Source organism: Benincasa hispida, chromosome 9 (genome assembly GCF_027475165.1).
Source record: "Benincasa hispida cultivar pf3 chromosome 9, pf3_genome.v1.1, whole genome shotgun sequence".
Lineage (NCBI taxonomy): Eukaryota > Viridiplantae > Streptophyta > Magnoliopsida > Cucurbitales > Cucurbitaceae > Benincasa > Benincasa hispida.
Genome location: NC_143486.1, coordinates 5,834,799 through 5,853,426, shown reverse-complemented (window position 1 = coordinate 5,853,426; position 18,628 = coordinate 5,834,799). Strand labels below are relative to the sequence as shown.

General features: G+C 37.6%; 2 protein-coding genes across 6 annotated transcripts in view; one reads left to right on the top strand and one right to left on the bottom strand.

Annotated features, from left to right (window-relative positions):
- Window positions 1-8,127, bottom strand: part of LOC120085485 (P-loop containing nucleoside triphosphate hydrolases superfamily protein) — a 37,310-nt gene extending 29,183 nt beyond the window's left edge. For 2 of the 5 annotated variants that reach the window (XM_039041466.1, XM_039041467.1), the window contains exons 1-9: window positions 7,575-8,127; window positions 6,898-7,282; window positions 3,659-3,775; window positions 3,483-3,562; window positions 1,628-1,774; window positions 1,399-1,547; window positions 1,141-1,271; window positions 889-1,011; window positions 660-733 (exon numbers count right to left, since the gene is read on the bottom strand). In XM_039041466.1, the coding sequence (XP_038897394.1) occupies window positions 660-733; window positions 889-1,011; window positions 1,141-1,271; window positions 1,399-1,547; window positions 1,628-1,774; window positions 3,483-3,562; window positions 3,659-3,775; window positions 6,898-7,282; window positions 7,575-7,699 (1,331 nt within the window). In that variant the 5' untranslated portion in view covers window positions 7,700-8,127. The other 3 variants (XM_039041469.2, XM_039041471.2, XM_039041472.2) reach the window with 3 other exon arrangements.
- An 8,262-nt stretch (window positions 8,128-16,389) lies between these two features.
- Window positions 16,390-17,726, top strand: LOC150033600 (uncharacterized). The gene is made up of 4 exons (XM_090316984.1): window positions 16,390-16,664; window positions 16,731-16,857; window positions 16,960-17,119; window positions 17,392-17,726. Exons 1-4 carry the CDS (start codon window positions 16,390-16,392, stop codon window positions 17,724-17,726), a joined length of 897 nt encoding a protein of 298 aa, XP_090173110.1.
- Window positions 17,727-18,628: the final 902 nt, after the last annotated feature.

Genomic DNA, 18,628 nt, shown 5'->3' with positions numbered 1-18,628 from the left:
CATACTCAACAAGCAGAGAATTTTCATTTTAAAACTCGAGGACGAGTTTTTTATGGAGGGATAGAATATGATGTAATAGGATTTGGGTAAAATGGTAAATTCAAAGTTAATCTTGATTAATCCTAGATTAGTTACACTTTAATTCCCTTTAAGTTATCCTATCTTACCTATAAATAAGGATCCTTCTCTTGTATTTTCACGACTTTGATCATTGAATAAAATTCCTACTCGGTGGTACATCAAGTCTCTTTTCATTTTATTAATGAAAAGTTTAGTTTCCTTTCAAAAATATATATATATATATATATATATATATATATGGTTTCAAAAACTCTAGAGCAACTATCTACGGGCAAGATGAATACTATGCTAAAGACCAATCCTCGTCATCTAGCATTCCTATTATTTTCATGCAGTAATAGATAAAGCTAGCACTTTCCCCACATTTTGTTCATTTCCCATTTTCTTGCTATCTTCACACGTCTTCCTCTGCCTTGCATGCAGAAATTTAAGCTTGGGCTTATCGCCCAAATGCATAAATTTACATGGAGTTTCTTTTTAGAAGCAGGGAAAGCATATATCAGATAGTTCATATTGAATGGTAGAAAAAAAATATATAGTCCACATTTTAAATCGAAGTCATAATCAGGCTAACTCACCACATATGTGCGCACTCAAAAGGAGGGCATGGTGGATTCATCTTATATCCTCGGTGAACAATTTGAAGAGCTATCTGAAAATAAAGTCGAGCAATAAGTTTACATGCATAGATACATATTACGTATACATACAACCAGAAAACACTAAATATACCGAATGTGTGTGACACAATTCTTAATTGTTGAATAATGAAATTAGTATGGCCATCCATGGGGGAGAAAAAACAACCTGACAAGCCTTTTGCCTGGTTAGGACACTAAAATTACTGCTAACTGGCACTTGATGAAGAAGGAAATAAAGAAAATGCCTACGTTGCTTTTCATGTTCCCCATCTTGCAAAGCCTCAAGAGACTGGAGGCATAGCACATTAAGTTCAGTAATGAGGATATACTAAATTATAAAAAGGAAAAAAAGATATATCAACAGCAACAAAAAAATAAATAAGTCAAATGAACTTAGCCAAAGGCCCCAAATACTTGCCCGCAAAAACGGCAGAAAAAGATCAAAAATGTCTTTATGACTTTTCTCATTTCGAGTGTGGAAGCACTGACCCAATAAAGTGTTACGCATCACACTAGGAGATAATGTAGACCTCAACCAAAGCTCACAGCCTTAAAGGACATTTATTAAAAGAAAATTTAAAAATAGAAAATGAAAAAATGAAGAAAACTGTTAAAACCTGTGCCATTTACTGAAAACTCACACACACATGGAAACAGCAGAAAGTGGCTCACTGACCAAGCATCTCAAAGAGTAGTCTTAAGCATGTAACTGCATGAGAGAATTCAAGTGAATCACTACTTATATGATTAAGTACGATGTCAAGAAAAATGGGATAACGCTCCAATATCCCTTCTTCAAACGCAGGAGGCTCCAAGAATCCAAGCCTTCAAAAAACATAGTATATGAGAAGCAAAAGAGAAAAGATTATCATAATTATATCAAAGGTTTAGCAACCACTTCCTACAATGACTTAATCCCAAGCCATACAGATAAACGGTCTAGCTGTACTCTTGGCCTTATCATCTGAGAAGTTGATGGCAGAACTTCTGTTTCCAGAAAAGTTATAAATTTCTTAAGCAAGGGCTGCAAAGGTTCCAAATCTGTCGCCATCCTACAACCAAGGGAACATATCCAAAAAATCTTAGTCTTGCATCTTCAGTGCTAAGAAACAAAGGATAACATGCTCTTCAAGTTTGCACACAAGATTTTATATGCTACAAAAAAATTGATAATTACCGATTGGAAAGTAGTTTTTCTTTCTTTTTTTTTTTCAAAAAGGATACCAAGACTCTTCACTAAGTAAATAAAAAGAGACTAGTGCTAAAAGATACAACAAATTAGAAGCAAAAAGGAAAAGACAAACCTTAGAGATATAATTGTTCCAAAAACATAAACAAAACAACATAACAATGGGAAACATAAAACCTAAAGAGCAAACTAAATGTCTTGAATTGAAATAGCTTCTATGACAGACATTGACAAACGCGTTGATAGAGAACGACAACGGTGGCAATTGATAGTGGCGATGGCACGATGGCTTAAGACAGCTAATGGCTAGGGTTAGGTTTAGGGTTTAGTTTTCTCCTCTAATACCATGTTATTTTTAGAGGAATAATCTTTTTCTCTTATTTCTTAAAAGGACCCAATAATGAGTAAATATAATACAAGATAAATTCTAACCAAGGGAGCTAATTATAAAAGGAAAGGACATCTAAAAAAAAATTAAAAAATGTAGATGACTAATCCAAATGCAACTATACTATACAGAAATCTACACAACCTCAATAAAGAAAGGGTTTCCAACTAAGTAATATGTTATCTAGAGAATAATTACCAGAAGCCTTCAAGACCGTTGACCAAATAGAAACATGAAACCTCACCAAGGACCAAACAACACTAGGGTCCCTCTCCACACCTCTAAACATTCAGTTGTTTCTCTCCCTCCAGAGATCCCACAGTAGATTTCACACACCCCAGCAAACAACAAGAAATAGCCTTTCTCTCTAAATGGCAGATGGAGCTGGAACTCCCCAATCGTCACACGACAATCCTTCTAACGAGCTAACTCAAAATCAAATTAATGAAGAAAGCAATTCCACATAGATCTCGCAAACTACAACTCCAAAGAAGGTGATCTAGTTCTTCCTCTACCCTCCGACAATGAATACAACAAAAAGGACCCAAAAGCATCTTTCTCCAAAGCCTATCCATGGTGTTCACACGGCCAAGTAAAACTTGTCAAGTAAAGAACTTAATTTTCTTAGGAATCTTAATCCTCCATGACACATCAAAAACCAACTCACGATCTAGAGAGGTGTCCAATAGAAACCTAGTTGAAAATGGGAATAAAATATTGTTATATTCTTCTATATCATGAATCAAATACAAAGTCATCTTATATAGAAGAAAAACAACTACCAACCAGGAAAAAAATCTTATAAACATAAATGATGAATATACACATAATAAACCTCTAATATTACACGAGAAAGGAAATCCAACAGACCTAAAGGACTTACAACAGAAACCCTCTAAAGGATTAGGACTCCAAATATAAGCATCCTTTCTCTCAAGCCTAAAATCAAATCAATTTCTTTAGTAATCAACTCCGATGGTTCTGACCCAATACTACTAACACTTATATCTAATGCTTCATCTGATTCATTGTATGGGAAAGAAGAAGATCAACAACAACAAACAACAAAAAGTACTATTAGGCTTCTACAGAATGTCCATAATAATCATCAACAAAATGATAGGACTGGTAATAAATTTCACATGGTTAACTAGATGGATGACTAAGTCTTGTTGAAAAGTACCTCAGTTTTCCCATTGATGCAGCTAAGCGATGACCTACAGAACGCACTCTTCTATTGAAAAAGAATAGGGCATAAGCACCCTGACAGACAATATGCACCATATAAGAATCATAAAGAGAGTATTTCTTGTTCAAAAAAAAAAAAGGACAAAATAATTAGGTATTCCTCTTTAGTACCGGAAACTGCTGCTGTCCATCCAAAGCAAGTTCATGAATATCATCTACAGATTCGATAAACTTCCCAAATTCAGAAAACAGCGATTGATCATCCAGAAGGACAGGAAACATTAGAACCTGTCATAAGACCAAAACTTGTGCAGTCACTACACGTGCAAATACAATTACATAATATTGTGGAAAGAAAAGGAGTTTGCAACTTTTCAATCATACATTCCCAAACATTACAATGTGAAATGATGACAACAGCATGTATCCATTTACCAAAAAAATATATATCTGTGTAGGAATGGGACAAAATGAAACAAAACTCCAAATATCCCCAATTAAAGAGTATAGATATTCGTTAGACATCTCAAAAAGAATCTGTATACAGCAAACATTCTTGCAAAGAAACCTTAGAAAACAAAGGGTAATTTTTTTTTCCCAATGAAATAAACCATTCTCATTGAGAAAAAATGAAACATTAAGAGGGTGGACAAAAAACCAAGCCTACAAAAGAGGGACCCCTCTAAATTAAAAGGGACCAATCAAGGAAAATGGTGCCTATAGAATAATTACGGAAAAAAATTTGAGGTAGAAACCCAAAGAGATACATGAAACCTGATCAAAAATCACTAGATTCCCTTTCCAATCCTCTAAATACTCCATCGTCCCCCCCCCCCCCCTCTCCAAAGGATTCCACATAATAGCACACACATCAGCTACCCATAAGAAACAACTCTTCTCATGAAAGGGCGAATGGAGGAGGAACTCCCCAATCATATCCTCGGTGCCCTTCAAGTGGGCAAGAGTCAAGCCAAACATTTAGAAGAAAAGATTCCGAACAAAATACGCAAAATCATGTTTCCAAACAATGTGATCAAGGTTTTCCTCCACCTTCAAACAGATAATGAATCTCACTTTCTTAGGAATCTTAATCTTCCAAGGAGTTGAAAAAACAGACAGACTAGAGGGAAAGGATCCAACAAACATCGAAATGGGATTTACAAGAGAAACCGGTCCGATGGTAGGAATCCCAAACCAGCAGATATCTTCTCTTACACCTAAAGTTAACCTCCCCCAACAACGACAACACAGAGACGACGTCGGTCGCCTCCCTATTCGTTAGAGAATGACTAAATCCAAAAGAAAAGGAAAACAAGCTTCCCGACCAAATCAAGAAATCAGAAATAAAGGAGGATAAATGAAACAAGTGGAGGTAGGGTGTACTTTCTTTGGGGTTGCTTTATAAAGGGTGGTTGGTTTTTAGTTCGCTGTTTTTGGAAGTTTTATGTGGTGGCGGTTTAATATTACTTGTTAGCCTACATTTCATTCCCCTGTTGAAAGATTTTAGAGTTACGAAAAGGTTTCTTTTCAAGTTTCTTGGTGTTGTGATAGAACCCCGAATATATTAAAAAATAAACAATAACGAAAATACAAGATAAACCATTCGAGGTACTTGGACCCTCCCTAATCTTGAGATACTCTTGAGACCTATTCCATTATCCAAAATATTGCTTGCCTTCTCCATTCTCTACCCCTCTATTTATAACCAACTACTTAACTAATTACTAACATACCCCTATCATTACCCCTAATATCTCTCTAATACCATTCCTATCATGTTGATTCATTAGAAGCTTCTTTCATAGGATTTTTAGTTTGTGCGTCATTACAAAGTTTTCAATTTTCTCTTTGTTGATCTCTTGTTGGTTAGTGGCCAACTTTTAGGTTCCTTTGGTAGTTTTGTAGTAGCTTTTACTTTTTCAGCAGCTGAAGGAGGCTTGTAGGTTGGAGTTGTTTGAAAGTTTATCTCTATTTGGTTGTATTGGCTGACCATATCTTTCTTTTCCCTCTCCTTGTAAGAGTTTGTATCTCCTAAACATCCAATCATTTTCCTTACAACAATAAGTTGTTTCTTGATTCAAAAAAATGAAACGGGCAAGGGAACGAGAAGCAAAGAAGACCATCCCCCACCAAACAGTCGTCCTGGAAATATGTTTCTTTACCCTCTCCAACCACACAACAGACAGAAAGGGAAAAGAAGGGAAGCTCGAGATATCCTTCCACAAATTCCAGTAGGTGCCTTTAACCCACCCGATAACCACTTGAAAGGGTGAGGCCCATACCTGCTAGTAATAACCTTATGTAGGGTATTATGCTCAAGGGGGAATCGCCAAAGCCATTTGGCTCACAGGGATTGGTTACGAGTCCTCAAATTACAAATGTCAAACCCCCTCAATTCACAACAACATTCCACCTAACCAAGTGTGACCCATTTCCTTCATCCAACCCTTCCTAAATAAAGTTACGCATAAGTTTTCCGATGTCCTTGCAAACCTTAATAGGAGTTCCAAACAGAAAGAAGAAGTAGATGGGGATGCCACTTAAGACCAACTGAATCAAAATGTGTTTCCCTGCTTTGGAAAAGTAATCTTTTTCCCATGAAGTCGGCCTTTCTCATTTTGTCAACCACCAATAGCCACCATGTAAATAGAATGCCGTCAACCAGTCAAACAATCAATGAAACCAAAGATTAAACGCAAAAAATGTATCAGCGTTTTTTTTTTTTTTTAAGAAACCGAACTTTCATTGATAGAAATGAAAGAATATACAAGGGCATAAAAAAAGGCCCACAAAAAAAGGAGTCCAAACAGGTTACAGAAAAGGTCTCCAATCCAAAAAAAAAAAAAAACCATAATTATAATGAAGTCGGATAACATACACATTAAATCTAGCTACCTCCCAAACCTCCTCCTATAATCTCTTGACCTCTCTAAAAAATTCTACCCTTTCTCCCTAAAAATGTATCAGCATTTCAAGTTAACGATCAGAAATTTGGTTTCTCCCAAAGGGTGTTTCATGACAAACCTCTTCCATGGGTGGAGCATTTTGAAGCGGCACGGTTAAATGCATCCTCATGGTGTTCTCTTTGTGTGCTATATGTTAATTTCTCTATTCAAGTTATTTGTTGGAATTGAGGAGCATTTATTTTCTATAAATAGTTCTAGTTATATTGATGGTTATTTGATCTGTTAAAAGTCCTCCTTGTCTTTTCATTTGTATCTTGTATCATTGTATTTGGAGCATTAGACCCTTTTCACTTCATCGATGAAAAGTTTTGTTTCCTTTCCAAAGAAGGAGAACAAAAGGTCAGCAGTAACAAAGAAAAGATTGGAAGTGAGAATTCATCACTCAGATGTGTGTTGGAAAAATAGGCAATAGAAGGTGGGGGATGGGGCCAGAAATTGACAAACCTCATAAACGACACTGACAACTTCAGAATTATCCTTTGCAGCATCATATTCATTCTGTGATATTCTGTGATTGATATTTCTCAAGTACTGAGTGACCCTTTCCTCGTCAAGTCTTCTCAATACATCAAGAAGGGGACCGATGGAACTCGACTCATACTCCGAACTATACATATCTTTGGCTTGGTGATGCTGGCAGATGCACTGGATACAATGATTCATTTCCATAGAGATCCTCTTCCATAGGCGCCTGAGAGGAGAGTCGTGGCTTTCATCTTTGAAATAATTGTAAAATGTTTCCAGAAGAGGCCCCATTATATCCCAAGATGCACACCAAATGTGACTTTCTTGCGGCAAACTAATCAAATAAGTGAAAGCGTCTGCAAACCTGACAGAACACATAACGAATTAAAGCTACATAACTTGAAAGAACATAGTTTACCTATATTAACTTGAAAGAACATAAAACAATCTTTAATTGAGAAAACACAAAAAGTAGCAAATTTGCAATACTGTAACTAAATACTAATGATGCCGCTAAAATGTCAATGTGATAAATGAAATTCCTGTTCTGGCAACATCTAGAGTAACTAGAGTGGAAGCATGGAATAAATTTACTGAAGTGGGAGTTAGGGAAGAATGGCAGAGTTGACCGTATGGATGAGATACAAACGACAGACCATTGTTCTTTAAGCTGTTGAAAACGATGAGGTTGTAAGTGTACGCCACCGCCGGTGTCGTCTTCTTCCTCGATGCCTCGCCAGCGGGCCAATAGTTGTGTCTTCGTGGGGGCCATCGAAGTCATTGACCAGAGACAGAGTCTGAAAGTGGGATTAAGCTAATAAAATGGGAAGCAGACGAGAGTGAGTAAAGATAAGAAGGGAATGCATGGCGGTGGATGACTGGGAAGAGACGGAGAAGAGAAGAGATTGGGATTCGAAAAGAGGGTCTTGTTCTCGGTTGGTTAATCTTATTCTTGGTTGATCGACAAGGCTTGGTCAGTGAGTCCGGTGCCGGTGCCGGTGACGATAGGGCGAGGATTGTGCAATCAAAGTCACTCGCCCTCTCAGTTTCGCTTGGCGGTTTTGGGGGGCGCGGGAAACGAAACAAAAGGAAAGGAAAGGAAATACAACCTCGCACTCACTAAAATGCGTAACTACACCCTAATTTTTGCCATCCGCATGCACGTTCTGAGGTTTTGTTTAGTACAGCGGATGGATCATGGAGGAGCGAAATTGGAAAATTACCCAAATTGACTCAAATACCAAAAACTTCTCGACCTCTTTTTGAAAATATATTTGTTTTTTTGAAAAAATTGTAGGAATGATCTAATATCTGGGCCTAAAATATCAAATGACCTCTTTTTCAAAATGATGTCAAATGAATCGACATTATCGCCATGCCACATTACAGGAATTGCCTTCTCACAATATTGGTCTCGCTCTCGCTCTACCTTCGTGATGTGATTACTTGTCAGTATCTAATTTGATAATTTTCACGAAATCATATGTCTTAAGCCTCAAATCATTAACACCCTAAATATACAATGGTGAATTCTTTAAATTTAGAACTTCATTTCACTATGGTTGCTTTCTTCGAGAGGGGTTCATTTCAATGGTGTTTTATTGAACGGGGTTTTATTGTACGAGGTCTTCCATAATGGAGTTTTTCATACCGAAATGAGTTTTTTCCATAACGTAGTTTCATTGCTTAGGTGTGTTGTTGGAACTGTGTGATTTCTTCAAAAAAAAAAAAAAAAGAAGTATGAAAACAGCATTACGAATGGGAATTGTGTATTAGGAGAGTGAGAGAGAGATCAAAGGTGGAGAGTGAAACCAATGGGAGAGTGAGAGTGAGAGATCATTACCATTGGTTTAGGGTTTTTAGAAAAGAGCGAGAGAGAACGATGGTAAGAGAATGCGAGAGCAAGAGAGATCGAAAGCGAGAGAGAGCAAAGCAAAATTAAAATTATGTATGGATGGATATTCACTTGCTTATATAACTTAATGACAAATGTTCTCTTGCTCTATAGGATGACAAAAAAGTGTCTACTCATTCGATACAGAGGTGATTAGAATGAGAACCAAAGTTTATATATTGGAGGCGAGCTGACAAGAACCACTATGCCTATTACATTGAAGTACAAAGAACTTAAAACTCACAATTACAGAGTTACAAATGCAAATTCTTCAGAGTTCGAAGTTATCGTGAGAGTTAAATATAAGCTCGACTATGAAGCCCCTCCACAGTACATATGGAACGATGGTGTTGTTCGTTTCCTTATTTTCTAATAAGATCTTTGTAGAGTTCAGTTATTTTTGTCGCTAAAATCAAACCATAATGAAAATGTGAATATGAGTTCTGATGATACGGGTGTAAACGGATAATACGAAGAATCGTATGAGTTTAGTCGAGAAAAGGATGATATTCCATTGTCTATGAATACTCAACCATCAACATTATCAATAGACAATTACTGCACTAATATATGGAAATTGGAAGAGAAATTCAATGTAACCAACAGTGCTTGATGATGAGAGATCAGCGAGATTAAACTCAATGAATCATGGTTGAAGGAACCTGTGAAGGCCCTGAACGAAAACGTGGATTGTGCTAATTTTGATTTTCATAAAATCGAAAAATATAGAAGATAAATTATGCAAAATCACATAATTATAGCATGCCAAAAATTTGAGAAAATGAAAAATTAGGATTTCTAGAAAACCTTACATTTGAAGACTCGCAGTCTTCACAAATTTCCTCTTCTCCTAATTTGGCCACGAACAAAAACAAACAATTCAAATGACCACCACCAATTGGAGTCTCCTGGTCCTGTATTTTTTTTTTTTTTTTTTATGAGAATCATTAAGGAGTGTGTAGGCTCTTAGTTTTGAAAGAAATGGAAAGGAAATTGAGAGGAGAGAGTAAGCAATTTGAGATTTTCTTAGATAAAAAATATATTGAACAGTCTTTGTGAATCTCTTTTGTGAAGAAGAAAAAATAACAAAAAACTACCCAATCCTTAACCACACATGGAGAGATGAGAGATATTAGGGGGAGTGAGTTATCCCTTCATTTTAAATTTTAAAATTTTAAAATTAAATTAAAATTAAATAAATTAAAACTAATTTTAATTTATTTAAACAAATATAAATACATTAATTAACTTAACATATAATATATACTTACTATATGTTATATCCAATATAACATGTAACTCATGGTTTATACTATATCAAATACAATACAACTTATAGTTTTTAATTCTCTCATCAATGCATGGTATTTAATGTAAATTCTATTTATATTAGAATTAATTATATGAATCCAATTCACATGATTCAAGCTCCAAAATCAACCCTTAAGGGAGCAATTTATCTACTTACCCTGACATTTGGGAATTAGTGAATTCCGTCTTGTGTAACTATGTTCCCAGCTCCTCAATCAGACGAATCCCAAAATGGTAGGCTTATTGAGTCGGCAATCTAACCACTATCACCCATACAAATCAAATGATCACCTTCGTAGGCAGAAGTTCACAACTCACTCAAGATTCAAGTCATGTCACCTATTATCATCCTGGTGAAAAATAAATCTTTATTATGAACGACATCATATAATGAGACTAGTCATTTCTGTTGGAATTGGTGTCCTAAATCTCTATTGTATTCTCGTAGTTTATAAACTTTGTATGAACAGATTATTATTAATAAAATAATTGTTATTTTATGAGCATACACTCAATCCAATAATCTAAGATCATTCATGTAGTAGATGGATAACCTAAACAATCTATAGTAGATGAATAAGGCTGGGTATCTTATCTTGATGACACTACGGATACGACCCGCTTTGTATATGTGTTGTAAAGTGCTACAAAAGATTTGATCTTGATCATTCATGTGGACACATGTGAGTAGGGGTATCCTATATAAAGATTTTGTATAAGACCGGACCACAAAATGATTAGTCTCATCATATAACACCATTAATAGTAGAGACTTGCATTTCACTAGGATGACCATAGGTAACATGACCTAAATCTCGAGTGAGTCGTGAGCTCCTGCCTATGAAGGCGCTCATTTGATTTGTATGGGTGAGGGTGGCCAGATTATCAACTCAATATGCCTACCATTTTGGAATTTTTTCTGATTGGGGAGCTGGGAACACGACTACACAAGACGAAATTCACTCATTCCCTGATGTCGGGATAGTAGATAAATTACTCCCTTAAGAGCTGATCCCGGAGCTTGAACAATATGGCCATACCATCTCTTGGCCTGAGAGGGAGTTGGTCATAGTTGGACTATGACCTATTGTTCGTTAGAGGAATCAGTGGTACTTAAGGAGTTAGATGTAACTATAGGGGCAAAACGGTAATTTTGGTCCAATTGTACTTAAGAGCAATTTGTGAAGGGTCATTGCACTGTTGACTGGTTATTGAAGGTACTCTTATCAAAGAGGACCTATGAGTGGAAGCAAGATCGTTCTAAATTCGTTATGACAGAATCACGAGCATTCACAAACATACAAACTAGTTATACATTTCAGTACAAATTACGACATGCTTTCATAAATAAATATAAAGGAATGAGAGACTCACCTTTTAATAACTCTTCTTTTATTTTTCTCTCGCTCTCGTGAAGAACTGGGACCAGCAACCTCTCGCTATCGCTGCAATCGTCTACCCAAATCTCTCGTTGTTGCTTAGTACACAAAAAATCTTATCCATGAACAAACAACCTCTCAGACACCACCACTTAGTGACCTTGGTATTCTCGGAATGAGAATCCAAGAGGTGTGAGCTCTATTGGATTTGGTAGAGGGAAGGAGGAAACATCGATCGTATTCGACGACCAAGCAAGTGGGAGAGGGAAAGTGTCTATCGTATAGACTCATGCTTGATCGTTTAGTAAAGGTACATGATTGTTTAAGAAATCAGATAAGATCGTTTACACGATCGTTTAGTGAAGCTCGCTTAGGCGCGCGATTGTTTAGTAAAACCTTACACAATTGTTTAGTCAATAACGCATGTACACGATCGTTTAGACAAACACTTGAAGCTGTCGTGTAGTCTCTCGTGAGCTAAACGATGGGTTGTGTACTCAAATGAAGCAATGCAACGAACCTTTTCCAAAATGAAAATATTTTTCATTTTATCCTTTAGTTATGAAAACTGAATACAACCTCCCACTTTCATGCACGGTTATGAAAAAACTACCAATAATTATCTCATAATTGTTTTAATTATAAATAAATATAACAACTAACTTATCATATTATATTTATAACTTATAGTATTAATATCACATCATATGCAACATTTAAACCATGGTCTTTTCCTCCTTTATTTGATATAAATCATATTTATATCATTTTCCTCCAATTAATGTATCTCAAACATCGTTCAACTACATCATATATAATTGAACCAGTTTAATCATATCATATATAATCAAACTCCCTCTTATCAATTTGAACACTTCAAACTGACCCAAAAACTTATTCTCACTTTAAATCCATTGAGCTACCAAGGGGATCTTATGAACATGTAGCTTGAAACTCCAACGGTACGTAAATAACTGATTAAACTCTTTAGCCACGAGATCCACCATCCATTAACTATCGGGCACTCCACTAAAGACCGATAGTTGGACTCTTCTCACTACAGATATATTTATGTGTCCTTCGGATATAAACAATCAACAGTATGATAACCTTTCACAGATGCTCGTAAGTACAGCTGGGCCAATTTACTGTTTTGCCCCTAGTTACATCTAACTCTTTAAGTACCACTGATCCCTCTAATAAACAATACATGATAGTCCTACTATAAGTAGACACCTCTCGGGTCATGAGAAGGTGTGTGGCGCCACATCGTTCAAGCCCCGAAATCAACCATTAAGGGAGCAATCTATTTACTTACCTCTGCTTCGAGGAAGAAGTGAATTCCATTTGTGTAGTTAAGTTCCCAGCTTCCCAATTAGACAAATCCCCAAAATGGTTGGCTTGAGTCAGCAATCTGGCCATTCGCACTCATGCAAATTAAAGGACCGCCCTCAAAGACATGAGTTCCCAACTCACTTAGGATTAAGGTCATGTTACCTATAGTCATCCTAGTTGAAGTGAAGTCTCTATAGAACAGTGTTATATAACGAGACTATACACTTCGTGGTCCGATCTTATACAAACTCCTTTGTATATGATGCCCCCGCTCGCATGTTTCCACATGAATGATCAGGATCAAACCATCCGTAGCACGTCACAACACTTGTAACAATCTACAAAGCGGGCCGCATCCGTAGTGTCACCAGGATAAGGTTTCCCTCCTATATCCATATACTACAGACCATTTAGGTTATCACTTAAGACATGATCCACTTGTATGTCTCCACATACATGCTTAAGTTACAACAACAACCAGGGATCTTAGTTTATTAGTTTGTAGTAAAGCAAATAAAACATTTAATGTTTCATAGACAACAGTGAAGAAAATATCTCATATTATTACATCACAAGCGTTTGTTCAAAATAAATATTTACATACTACAAGACCCAACGAGAGTTTAGGGCATCAACCCCAAAAGTTATATCTAATGGATACAGAAATATCTCTGCAGTGCGAAGAGTGCAACTATCGATCTTTAGTGGAGTGACCGACAGTTGATGGACGTTGGGTATTTTCGTTAAAGAGTTTTATTATTTATCCAAGTACCATTGGAGCTTCAATCTATGTCCATAAGGTCCCCTCTGTAGCTTGACAACGATCATTGAGAATTGATTTTGGACAAATTTGAATTGTTCAAATTAAACGAGGGAATTAGTTATATATGATATAATTAGTTATATGTGATATAATTAATTAAATTGATTATATATGATATACTTAATATAATGTATTAATTACATTATAATATAAAGTATTGTGAGAGAAATTAAATATTTGAATATGATTCAAATATTAGTTATATAGATGAGATTCATATAATTGAATTTGATATAAATATGATTTATATTAAATGTCATGTAATGATGAGAGAAAATAAAACCATAGGTTATATTGTACTTTATACAATATAAAAACTATAGACTATGTGTTGTATTTGATATAAGATATAGTATATATATATAGACCCTGGTTGTTCGCAATTTTCGTCCTTGAACTTTTTAGTGAAGTTGATGCATATCAAAGTTCTCAACGGCTGGAGTAACAAATCGTTTGACATGTTGCTGAAATTGTTAAAAGTAGCGTTTCCAGCTGGCACCTCTTACCCTACTTCCTTTTATGAAACCAATCGAAAATTGCGTGATTTAGACCTAGATTATGAGTCTATTCATGCGTGCAAATATGTTTGTGTATTGTATTGGAAAAAGTTTACAGATTTGCAACAATGCCCAATTTGTGGTGAGTCTCGGTACAAAATTAATGATGACAAGGGTAAAAAAATACCACATAAGGTATTGCGTCATTTTCCATTGATACCGAGATTAAAAAGAGTATTTGCATTAAAAGAAGACGCTTTTGACATGAGATGGCATAAAGATAAGCGAGTTGAAACGGAGGATGTATTGAGACATCCAGCTGATGTAGAGGGGTGGAAACATTTTGATCGTGAATTTCCTCATTTCGCTTTAGATCCCCGAAATGTTCATTTGGGAATGACTATTTCTATTTCCTTAATGGGTACGCAGGCTATAACCAAATTATGATCACACCAGATGATCAAGAAAAGACCACGTTCACATGTCCATATGGAAAGTTCGCCTTTCGTCGCATGCCTTTTGGACTATGCAATGTGCCTAGTACGTTTCAAAGGTGTATGATGGCAATCTTATCCGAGTACCTTGAAGACTCTGTTGAAATCTTTATGGATGATTTCTCAGTCTATGGGCAAACATATGAAATCTGTCTGCAAAACTTGGAGAGAATACTGAAAAGATGTGAAGAGACTAATCTAGTGCTGAACTGGGAAAAATGTCATTTCATGGTCAAAGAAGGAATTGTGCTTGGACATAAGATTTCAAAGAATAGGCTAGAGGTGGATAAAGCAAAAATTGAAGCTATAGAAAAACTTCCATCTCCCGCAAATGTGAAAGCTTTGAGGAGTTTCTTAGGACACGCGGGGTTTTACAGAAAATTTGTGAAGGACTTCTCCAAAATAGCTTGACTGTTTAATGCTTTGTTGGAAGCTGATAGATCTTTTGACTTTGATCCACATTGCCTCTATAACACCCCGCACATTGTTGGAAACTGATAGTCTCCTTCTTGTTTCATGTATATGTGTCCCATGAGGACTAGAGCAGTGTATATGTTTCACCAGAGGTGGATATCTAGAGGACATAGATTCCTAGCCTGACCCCAGTAGTGGGGTTTTTTACTGAGTATTTTATACTCATTTTTTCTCATGTTGTTGTTTCAGGTAAGGGTAGAGATGCACCAGCGATGGACAAGCAAAATTCGTGATCGAGCCACTGGGACTAGTTATTACGCTTCCGCATCATGAAATTTAGAGTTCTTTTCATGTTTCTCTTAACTTTTAGTTTTGATGTTTAAAACTTACATTTAAGAATCGTTTTTCATACTTATTTACTATCCTTTATGATTCATAGGTACCCTACTATTGTTTTAATATTTGAATTTAATGAAAGTCTTTTGAACTTACCTTATTTAATTAGCATTTATTTCGCCATAACAGAGTGTTGTTTTGAGTTCCATGCATGCATGTATTTAGTAACGGCCTAACTTAAGTCCTAGGGAGTCGGTTCGTTACAGTTGGTATCAGAGCCCATGTTTTGGGTTCTGTAGACTGACTTACTACGTAAGTCTAGATAGTCCTCGTGGCCTAGTAACGGATCCCTCGTCATCGCCAGGTACATTATACTAATGAAAGTTTCAATGCATATATAAGAACACTGATGTAGTGTTTTAAGTGCATGACGTTTGAGAAAGACCCAGAAATAGCTAGTTAACGTATGAATTTATGACATGACATGGCACCTAAACCTAGAACAAGAAAGACAGTTAGAGAAGAAACACAAGCAGAGAGAGTAGAGAGTAGCCAGACTGTTCCGGCAGCTCCAAATCTGCCTGTGACCTAAATTGATGAAAAGGCGATGGAAGCTAGAATTAGTGAAGCTGTTGCATCCTCTCTAATGGGAAAGCTACAGGAGATGATTCGTAGCATGATGGCAGGACAGTTTGCCCAGACCCAAGCTCAGGAGGAACTGGTGCCACCCGAGCCGTTACAACAGACCCGACCGCAGGATAGAGACATGCAGGGCCTGTCTCTTGAGGTTAAACATCTGAGGGATTTCCAGAAGTATGACCCTCGCCCCTTTGATGGATCGTTGGGGGACCCCACCAAAGCAGAAATGTGGTTGTCATCTATTGAGACAATATTCCATTTTATGAGGTGCCCGGAAGAGCACAAGCTTCAATGCGCAGTCTTCATGTTGACTGGTAACGCGGAAATCTGATGGCGTTTAGCATAAAAGATGATTGATATTGGTGGTGAACTTGCAACCTGGGAGCAGTTCAAGAAGCGCTTTTATGAGAAATACTTTTCGGCCAACACCCGATACAACAAACAGGCAGAATTTTTGAACTTGAGGCAGGGAGTTATGTCGGTGGAGGAATACAAACAAGAATACGATAAGCTGTCTCACTTTACTCCTGAACTAGTAGCCACCGAGGCAGCAAGGACAGAGAGATTCATCCAGGGCTTGAGGAGCGGAATGCGAGGGATGGTGCATGTCTTGGATCTCAAGACGTATGCTGCGGCACTACGGGCCGTCGTGAGGATTGATACTGACTCCTAGGTGGGAGAGGAATACAGGAGGTCGCTCGGGATTGGGGCCTCCGCAGGTCAGAAAAGGAAGGCTGAACACAGGGCTCCTGAGCATCAGCAGAGGAGCCAGAACATAGTGAATGCTCCATGTCAGTGGGGACAGCAGGGTTCCCAGGTTATGACTGGCAGGGAGGATAGGCCGATATGTACCACTTGTGGTAAGCGACACTGAGGATGTTATCTAGCCGACTCTGAGATCTGTTTTCGATGTGGCCAGAAAGGGCATATATCAGATAGATGCCCGAGGAGGAATGCGTCTGAACACATGGGCCAGCCCGTAAGTTCATTTCAGGGAGGCCCGAGTCATCAGCAACAACTGGGTAGGGCGTTTTCTACCACTCGGCGTGAGGCCGAGAAGTCAGGCACAGTGGTGACAGGTACACTTCCCATTTTGGGGCACCATGCTTTAGTTTTATTTGATCTGGCTCTTCGCATTCGTTTATATCTGCTATATTTATGAGGCATGCCATGTTAGACTCAGAACCTTTGCCATTTGCATTGTTCATTTCCATTCCATCAGGAGAGATCATGTTAGCTACAGAAAAGATAAAAACATGTCAGGTAGATGTAGCCAATCATGCATTAGATGTAACCTTGATAATTTTAGATATGCGCGATTTTGATGTGATATTGGGCATGGATTGGTTAGCTGCTAATCATGCTAGCATAAATTGCTCTCGTAAGGAGGTCATCTTTAACCCTCCTACAGGAGCCATTTTTAAGTTTAAAGGGATTGGGACCGTAGTCCTACCCAAAGTGATTTCTGCATTGAAGGCCAGTAGACTATTCGACCAAGGAGTCTGGGGCTTTATGGCCAGTGTGGTGAACACTAGAGAGACTGAAGTCACCTTGACTTTGGAGCAAGTAGTGAGGGATTTTCCAGACGTTTTTCCAGAGGATCTTCTCGGACTGCCCCCACAGCGGGAGATATATTTTTCTATTGAGTTGGAGCCAGGCACAACCCCTATTTCGGGGGCTCCATAAAGAATGGTCCCGACAGAGTTGAAGGAACTGATGGTCCAATTGCAGGAGTTGTTGGACAAGGGTTTCATACGCCCTATCGTGTCACCATGGGGTGCACCTGTTTCGTTTGTGAAAAAGAAGGATGGATCGTTACGTCTGTGCATTGATTACAGAGAGCTGAACAAGATGACCTTCAAGAACAAGTATCCCCTTCCCAAGATTGATGATTTGTTTGACCAGTTGTAGGGAGCTACGGTATTCTCTAAGATTGATTCCGGTCATGATACCACCAGTTGAGAATAAAGAACAGTGACATACCCAAGACAGCTTTTCGTTCGAGGTATGGACATTATGAGTTCATAGTGATGTCGTTCGGTCTAATGAATGCACCAACAGTGTTCATAGATTTGATGAATATGGTGTTCAAGGAATTCCTCAACACCTTTGTGATTGTTTTTATTGATGACATCTTGTTTATTCTAAGACAGAGGCCGAGCATGAGGAGTATTTGCGGAAAGTTTTAGAGACGTTGAAGGCCAATAAGTTGTATGCTAAGTTTTCTAAATGTGAATTTTGGTTGAGGCAAGTGTCCTTTCTAGGGCATGTAGTATCGAAGGAAGGTGTCTATGTGGATCCTGCAAAGGTTGAGGGAGTTACGAGTTGGGCTCGTCCAACCACAGTCAGTGAGGTATGCAGTTTTTTGGGGTTAGTAGGCTACTATAGACGATTTGTAAAGGACTTCTCTCGCATAGCCGCCCCATTTACTCAGTTGATCCGGAAGGGAGCAACATTTTTTTGGAATGAGGCTTGTGAAAACAGTTTCCAGGACCTCAAGCAGAGGTTGGATTCAGCCTCAGTTCTTATAGTACCGGATGGATCAGATGGTTTTGTCATTTACAATGATGCGTCCAAGAAGGGGTTGG